Here is a 9,718-nt window from a genome sequence, read left to right on the forward strand (position 1 = left end):
CGATGGGGTAATTAATATCTCTTTGAATTTCACTCCCATTCTTAAAACATTATTATGGTGTCAGACAACATTTAATTTTCTCAGCCCATACTCAGATAAAACGATCAAAGGTTAAAAATGAATTGAATTTAATCTACACAACCATTTATACCCAGGTATTTAACGTATTGAAGCCATTCGTATTGTACTAGACCTATATAGTGTAAAGATGTCTTGTTTGTTTCAAATTAATATGCCACCTCGCAGACTCCCGCTCTATGCAATATCAGCATCCGCTGGAAGCGAACGTTAACTTGTCCTCTACCTACCTACCTGTTTGTTTCATTTTATAAGCCTACCTATCATTCATTCATCATTCAATTGATTTTGCAATGAAAATACAAAATCAATAATGTTCTTATTGCTGACCCCTTTTTTGAAAACCTGCTCGCATATTATCTTTTTTTTTCAGATGGAAAGTTTAGATTTGAATGCCTCAGTAAAATCTGATGTGACTGTTTCTAGAAGTTCAAGTCTAATAGCTAATTTTAAACTAGATGAAGATATTGATGCAGAAACAAAAGATTTGTTTATTGTTGTTGACGACCCAGAAAAACATACTAGTACCCTTGAATCTTATATTACATTCAGAGTTACTACTAAGGTTAGTTATTAGGTGGTGAAAGCAAAGGATTCGACTCGAGCATGTATCACGTAGCAGACAACAATCCAACTCAGTACCGACTGAGCTAGTGTATAATCATTGTATCATATCGTAAAATGGAAATCATAAGCTTGTATGATTATAAGCGATTGTAAGATTATAAGCGATTTTTTTCTCCAATAGGATAGTGCTCAATGTATAAATCAAATTCAGAGTTGTAGCATGAATGTCAACTCTCCTTTCAGACCAATAGAAGTGAATTTGAAGGTTGTGAATTAAGTGTAAGAAGAAGATATAATGATTTCTTATGGTTAAGACAAAGATTAGAGGAGTCATATTGTACACATTTAGTACCAGTAAGTAGTCTGTACACATTTATTACCAGTAAGTAGTCACTTTTAGTGTAAGTAAGCTTATACTATATTATATATGTAATACCAGTAAGCTGATTGTACACATTTAGTATTTAGTATATATTTATTACCCTAAGTTGCCTGTGGACATTTAGTACCAGTAATTACTCTGTACGAATACTAAATGTATCTTCTATACTTTCAGCCATTACCAGCTAAACACAGTTTAAAGAGATTGGATAGATTTAGTAATGAGTTTCTACGAATCAGACAAGCTGCTCTACAGAAGTTTTTAACACGTCTGGCTGACCATCCTGTCTTATCATTCGACAGAAATCTTCATGTATTTCTTACCGCTAAAGCATGGGTAAGGGTAGACATTTATTTTTGTGAATCAAGTCTGATTTTACAAAGATAGATCGCTGTACTACTGAGTGAAGTTTTTTTTTTAAAAGATTCTTACTATTCTGAAGCTGGTGTATCACAATTGGGTAAAAGAGTAAGCAAATCGTGTTTCTTTCTTGGCAAAATTTCCCAATTTATTTGATAGAATGATTGGTCTTGTGATGTTCATTTCAAAATTTGATGCGAAACTTATGATTTGCTTTTCTAATTATGTAGGAATTCCAATCCCACAAGAAACAGGGTTCTGGTATACTGTCTAGAGTTACAGATTCTTTACATAATATGGGAGCATCTTACATGATGAAAAATAGACCACCAGAGTTTGTCATCATGCATGACTATACTCAAACATTTGGTGAAAAATTAGGAGTTATGGACCGTATTTCTCAAAGAATTCTTAAAGAGGCAACAGGTAATGGCATGTGTGTTTTTATCAGCAATTCAACTAATTTACATGGTAAAATTCGATTTTTTTACCGTAACTGCAGTGATTAGTTGTTGGAGCATTGCCATAAAAGTAGCATGTTTATTTATTGGGTAGCACAGTACATAGGAAATCTATCATTATTGACTTTGCAGTAACTTGGTATGCCCATTGCTTGCCAGAATCTAAGTGCTAAAACCAACAGCAAATTTAATAGCAGCGATAATTGTTTTGAGCTTACCAATAATTTCATTTTTACAGATTACTTAACAGAGATCAATGAGTGGGCGCCATGTTTTACATTGTGGGCTAATTCTGAAGATAATTTAAAACCAACATTATTAGCTATGTCTAAAACTGTAGAAGACTGTGCCAAAGAACTCAAAGATATGGTAGGTTCAATAAAGTAACAACACCAAAAAATACCTGTCATATTGGTAGTAAGAACTCATCAGGATTAAGGGAATCAAACTGAAAGAGGTGATAGTGTCACTATCTATTTTACCACAAAACAATTGGAACCGATAATGTGACTGGAAAGTAGACATTCATAGCTTTGATTGAACTCCATGAGTCCATGCAGGCTATTTTCCTTAACATTTCAATTTTTTAAATGTTCTATTTTCTAGTTGGATTGCACTGATGATAATTTTGCTCAGCCATTAAAAGAATATGTATTGTATACAGAGGCTGTGAAGGTAAGCATGTTACACATTGTATTTGGTCTTGATAATACTTGAACTCTGCTGACAGCTGTCAGGTACATAGCTGGACACTGCCTTTTAACTTGTTTCAGATGAATTTCAAATTCATCACTAACATTTACTTAGAATACTATAAACGATTTTGTATTTGATGAATTTGTAGGGTGTTTTAAGAAGAAGAGATGCCATGCAGATGGAATATGATATGATAGTAGAAGAATTAGGGAAGAAAAAAGAAGAGAGAGAACAGGTAAGCTTCTTCAAGTTTTCAAAATTTGCTTACATTTTCAAATTTCAGGCATTAGTTCAATCAATTTTGCCTTTAGTCACATTAGTCACCAGAACATCAAAGTGGTCAGTTAGTCGCTTTCAGAACATCAAAAGGGAAGAATTATTTACTTCTACTACATTATTTCAATATTTGCTTCATGCTTTTTAGGTGAAAACATCAGATCAAACTTATTCTATTGGAGCTTTTCTTGGTAAAGATCCTGAAGACGTAAAAGAATCAAAAAGAGAAAAACTAGAACAACAAATAGTTGATGTAAGTGTTCGTTTCTTCAATTGATTTTGTAAAGTATCACTTTGAGGGAGTCTGTAGCAGAAATGCAAAACTGAAATTAATAACTGCTTAGAACTGCATTGAATTGAATTGTGACAGAACCCAGTGTTAATTTTTATTTTGAAAAAGATTAAGAATGGCTGCATTTCAATTTTATCAGCTAAGGCAGCAAGTATTTAGAAGATTACATCCTGTAAATGGCTGTATGTGCATATTATAATTACCTATGCTTATCTATATCTTGACATTCTGTTTTAAAGTTAACTCAACAAATGGACATGTTAAATGATAGAATGGTGGTAGCTAATGCTGATTTAAAGGCTGATATGGATAGATGGCATATTAATAAACAAAGAGATATGAAAGACATATTTCTCAATATGGCTGATAGAAACATACAGTATTATGAAAAGGTAGATTCATGTTTGTGGTCAGATAGATCTTGACCTTACTGTGCATTATATTGTTTCAATGAATTGAATAACTTAAGGGGCCCATACACATTCAAATAAAATTATCAATCAATAGAAACAGATAATGGCCACACACGATTCAATATTTCTATCATTAATGCCATCAACTCTTTGGTGATTGTTCATTGAAATTCTGAAAATATTGATTCTATATACTGAAAGATTCTTCACACAGGTCAATATTGTGTTTCAATAAATTGTCCTATCATTACAATGACTAATCATCAATGAAAATCAAACTGGTTTTGTATCAAGGGTTCTATGTTGTCTGACTCATAAAGGTTTAACAAATCAAGATGCAAGTCATAGTGTTATATACTGTATACTGATATTTACTTATTTCAGTGTTTAGAGAAGTGGGAAGCTATGGTATGTAATATCCAAGTTAAAGAAGAAAAACAAGAAACATCAGTCGTTACTGAGGATGGATTGATAGTGTCCAATTCCACATAGAGATCTTAATTTAGTTTATCTGTACACTGAACCATTCCTTGTTGCATCATTGAAACTGTTTGTAGGCAGGTTTTCTGGTCTGGTTTGCAACCGGCAAACATCGCTACTATTGTACCATAGTTGGAAAGAAATAAATCCAGATATTGCTTGATTGACAGTTCTCATTTGGAATCAAGCCCGAATAAGTATATATGAATCACAAAATGCTAAAAATAATGTCACATTCAATTTTTTTTCCACACTGTTTAAGATGATATTTTAAAGTGTGTACACTTAACTAGATACCCAGTGCACACTTAATTATATAGTAATATTAGTGCACTTTAAAATTAGTGAAAAAGTGCAATAAATATAAATGTTGTTGTTTATATGTTATCATCAATAGTATAATGATGTTTGTATTTATTATATGTATATCAGAGAGAAATAAACTCATTGAGAAAAGAATGAAAAAAAATGTATTACTTTGATGGTGTTCTTATTACTATCTTCAAGTTGATAAAATGGGAAATAATTATGCATATATAAGTTTCCTTGATAGTCAGAACTCAGAAATAAGGGGAATCTGATGCTACAGTTCTGGATTGAGTGTGAGCTATTTCTATGGAATTTTCTTCAGTGTACTGTTTTGTCATGGTGTTACTTGAAGTTGCCTCCCTTAGTATGGAAATCTATTGTTTCTCAAGCAAAAAGGCAAAAGGCTGGAGTGAATGACATACAAAATGCATCTAATCATTAGAAATATGTTGGACAGAAACTGAGGACTCTGACTGTGTATATTAAAAGAAAAACATTAGGCTAAGGCTGCTATCTATTCATAATTTCCTTAATTGCACACTACATGACTCTGTCTTCATTAGCCCAATCAGGTACAGTCAAATAATTACCCCCCACTACCTCAAGGAAAGAACAATAAATGATACCTCATCCATTGCTTCTGGGATTGGTCAGAATTAGAAAATTATATTCAATCCTAGCAGCTAGTTTACCAGCCAAATAATTACGTGAAAAGTACAACTTTTAGTACAAAATATTGCTATTTGCAGCATCAAACACTTTCTGGAATTCTTAAACCTATTAAAGGACATAGTTAAAAAAAATCTTTCAGAGATTTTACATCCTATAGTTATTTATGATGACCTCTGCACGTCTTGAAGCCGTCAGCAATATATAGAGATAATCCAATATTCAAGACACTTTCAAACAATAGAGTGTGCAAGAGACATAATTACATGAATAATGTATTTGTATAGCACAGTGTTTGTGTTAGACAGACCGATCTGTATTGACTAGGGATTTCAACATCAACTGTCGAAGTGTGTTTCAAAGTTTCTAAACCAACACCTTTATTTGATCAATCTGATGATAAAAGCTTAGCCCATCACAACACAAAAAAGAGTAAAATCAAGCTATATATTACCGTGTAAGCACTTTCTGTGAGCATTAAAGGGGTATGGTGTCTAATTTTCTGCTTAACCAACTGATAAAGCTCAATTTCAACCATCTGTATCACTTTTCAGAATTGAAATATGATGTCCTGTTCTTCTACAATTAAAAAAAAGCTACTATCACTTTTTGGTCTTTACTAACATCCCTGTGAACATTTATGACCCATGATGTCTTTATTTTTATCAGTCTATGCCTCTCAAATTCATTCTCATCATCATTTTCTGACAACACACAAGTTTAAATTGATTGAAAACAGACTCAAGAGCATTTACAAGGAAAAGGGATCAGTCAGGACAGATGCATCAACAGTATACATGGACTTTCAAAAAGAAATATTTGCATCACATACAACACTTGGAAAGTCCAAAAATGTAACCCTGTACTCATTAACAATGTATACAAATTCAATTATGAATACCATGACTATAGAAATGTCATTAAGAACAATAATAATGATATATTTTCTATGTATTGGTTACCAGCTGTTGTTTTAGCTGTTGATCTCCTTTTTCAATTTCATAATTATCACAGGGATATAGAAATATTTTCTACAGAAAACTTAAAATTTGACCTCTATCATGTAGTAAATCAAATCATTATGAATTGTTTCTAAAATGTCTAAGAAAGAAATATTTTAAGGTTATTTTCTAATGCAAAAATTGAAGCTTACATATTGTTCACCCTTTTGTTCAAAGAAATTTTTCCATAGAAAATTAACAAAGACAATTCTGTCATGCTGGAATTGGTAGACTCCCTTTAAATTTTGATGATGAGAAAATTTCCTTCTACTTTAAGAGCAAAATCCAAGGAGGCTTATCAGTGAAATAAAATTGCTTTATTTTCCCAAATCATTAAGAATTCAAATTGCTTTGCTTTGTTTGAAAGTTTTGTCATGTGCAGGTGAAAACTGACTGCATGTGATCTATAAGAGTAGAATATCAAATAGTTCCCTAATGAAGTACAGGGCAATGACCTATTGACAGACTGCCAACATATTCACACCTACACAGCAAAATAGCAGCAGAATACAATCTGATTAAATTGCAGATCTGTATGTCATCCAAGATCTGACCAAAAAACTATGATACACAAGTTCCAGATCATCAAAATATTCAACCAATCAAATGCTCTATTCAATAAAAGGAGCGTTAACTGCATGTGAGGTATTTTAGGAGAAATATCAATGCTAAGAGGTTTGGTCAAGGACCAGCTGGTAGAAAGGATCCTTGTGAACCTAAATTGTTATCCTTGTTCAGGTTTGTCAACTGTATGTGAGATATTCAAGGAGAGAAATATCAATGCCAAGAGATTTGGCTAAGGATAAGCTGGTAGAAAGGATCCTTGTGAACCGAAGAAAAAAAATGGCTATTTCATATTCTTGACCTCTCACCGTACACAATTCTATTGTCAATCAAATTAAATTGGCTGCATGTCAACTATGAAAGTCTCAGAATGGATTCATAGCAATGGACACAGAGCTAGGATTGTTCATTAATATTCTGCTCACTGAACTTAATATGAAAATTACAATACTGATAAACCATTGTGGTAATAAGAACCTAGGGAAAAGTAATTTCCTGCTGAAGTCTTTCAATCATCTTTAATCATTCTGTCGGAATTCCAATGAAATGGTGTTTTACACCCTACTGTTGTGCGCTTTTCACATTACTGAAGATGTACACTGAATTGTGCATAGAGTAAATAGCAGTTACTCCATAGTGTATGTTCATGTATGCAATAGACACTGTAGTTTGCATCTTTGATATAATATTGTATATAGATGATTTTAAATTTGATAGAATTTTGATAAATGATTTTTTTCAGTTATTTCCTTCAACTAAGACAAAATACAGAAGCCATAGTGTTCATAGCTTAATCTTTTTAAAATTACTTTGTGATTATAAACAAGAAAAGATATTCATCCTGAAGTATGTGTTCATGTCTCAAATGAGTTGGATTTTGACACAATTTGTATGCTTTTTAATACTTCACAATTCTTATTTTTCTTTGTACATTTAAATATTTCAGCTTGTGATAAAAGTAAACAAAAACCCAGAAATAATAACTGAATACAGTTTAAAAACACAGAATATTATGTTAGAATTCACATTGCTGAATTAAAATAGCAAGAATGAAACATGACGTGCATGAAATAATCAAACACTAAATGAGTTATGATGGATAATCATGGAATCTGTGACCTCATCAACCAAAATCAATGTTTTCCTGCAAAACAAGCAAAAACTAGGCTACTTTAATCATATTCCCAATAAAAATCAATACAAGAATAGCACAAGGGGTGAGCTAACTAGATGAATATTTTTTTCCGATGTGCAACTATTGCGTGTCTTCAGTCACCATGGAATTCAATCTCTTTTGTGTGAAGCTATGTGATTGACCCACTAACACTGACCTCCTTTGTTGAAGAGTTTTTTCATTCAAAACTAATGAAGGAAATCCATTGGACAAAATGTCTGCATGATAATATCTTTGGGCGCCATAGTAACCAATTTCATTTCTCTTTGTAGCTTTGTCTTGAAAGGCTCCAACTTTATGTTTCATTTGTTATTATAAAAAAAATCTTATCTGGTAGACTTTTTTTCCAAACCGACCAACCAAAAAATAAATAAATTCAATATTCTTGGATCCATCATTCTATTGCAAAATCTTGTTGATAATTATAGAGTATTTCAAATTAAAGGAATAGTTCTTGAATACAAATGAATGAATTCAAAGAAATCTAACAGTTTTGTTGTCTATTTCTATACTTTTGTCCCTTGACATCAATGCATGAAAGTAGCCATTTTGATTCATTGCGTGATGTCTTGTTGAATAAAGTGAAAGAAAAAAAAAACAGAACAATCATCTGACACCCTTCATAATATTTGATTAAGTAATAAATCCAGAAATAGATCACTGATCTCTACATCAATGACACTCTTTCAAACAGATAGATGTAGTAGACACAATCCTTAAGTCTAAGAATGTCTCTTGGGTCCAGGGATGTAAATGACTAAGAAGCCAATAAAAGTGTCATTGTCAAATTTATTTTGTTTAAGATTTTGGAAGGGTTTTCTACAAAGAGACCTAAACTTTATCAATGCTCACAATTCCTTTAAAACATATTTGACATATTGTCCAAGGTACTGCAGTGGATCTATCATATCAACTATTTCTTAAGATGCCCTCACACCATAGCTATTACCAGTTGCGCATAGTGAATAATGAAAATGGTCATGAGTATGGAACATAACTCACAACTCAGTTGCATGAGAGTTGCGTTTATAACTTATGACAGCTATTCTTATATGCAATGGTAATCGCCATTGTGTGAGGGTCCTCTTTTTGTTTTTGCTAGTGACTTTGAAACCATAATGTGCAGATAACACAATTCAAGCTAATGACTAAGGGTTAACAAAAAAGACAGTTGCATGTCATGTTTTGACATCAAAGAATAAATTCAATCTTATTTTATTGTTTTATTTGTAAAGAAAATTTCGTGAATTAATTATGAAGGATGCAAGACACTTTTTTTCATCAAACAAATCAATGCTTCAGACATAATCAATTTTGTTTACGTTTGAATTTGGTTTGCGTTAGGTTGTCAAATATTTTTTTTAAAACCCCCTTATCAATAAATTACTTTATCAAAATAGTTTTTTTACAGGCTGCCAATCCAATCAAAATGGCCTTTTTCGTACAAGGTATTGCCACACTCCTATTTTATTTTCAAGTTGCACATCATGCTGCATATTATGTTGGTGTTCATATTTTCTAAACAAACCGTAATTATGGCTACACGGAAGAATTTTGATTGACTTTTTTGAAATGATGTGACCTCTTGAACCTCAGTTAGTATAATTGGAGTTTGTTCAATTAAGACAGTGTTATCACAATGGAAGATAAAAATGTTTATCACAATAACTTTAATCAATACATTTATATCACAACTAATCATAATATCACATTTAATATATAAGTCAGTTAGAATATCCAAACTACTATCACAAATGTGTATTTAAAAGTTAAAATCAATTAAAATTCCATCACGAACTATCAACAAAATTCATAAAATCCATCACAATTACTGTTTCTTTCACATTCAATGGTTGGGACAATATTTTCATTTCTAAAATGAGATTGGTTATCACAAAACTAATTTTATCTTTCATGTTGACTGTCTTTATCACAATGTGTACTTCTATGCTTTTAAAATAAATTTTCCTAGATAAAATGTATGCTTATCATGAAA

The 9,718-nt window shown here is 31.8% G+C and overlaps 1 protein-coding gene across 1 annotated transcript; it reads left to right on the forward strand.

The window, feature by feature from the left end:
• Positions 1-451: 451 nt before the first annotated feature.
• On the forward strand, positions 452-4,017 carry LOTGIDRAFT_212744 (hypothetical protein; the record flags this gene model as incomplete). Its single annotated transcript, XM_009049599.1, has 9 exons — positions 452-643; positions 889-999; positions 1,202-1,363; positions 1,618-1,813; positions 2,087-2,217; positions 2,455-2,523; positions 2,693-2,779; positions 3,352-3,504; positions 3,910-4,017. 9 exons carry the CDS (start codon positions 452-454, stop codon positions 4,015-4,017), a joined length of 1,209 nt encoding a protein of 402 aa, XP_009047847.1.
• Between the last annotated feature and the right edge of the window lie 5,701 nt (positions 4,018-9,718).

This window comes from Lottia gigantea, assembly GCF_000327385.1.
Source record: "Lottia gigantea unplaced genomic scaffold LOTGIsca_14, whole genome shotgun sequence".
In the NCBI taxonomy this organism is placed as follows: Eukaryota; Metazoa; Mollusca; class Gastropoda; family Lottiidae; genus Lottia; species Lottia gigantea.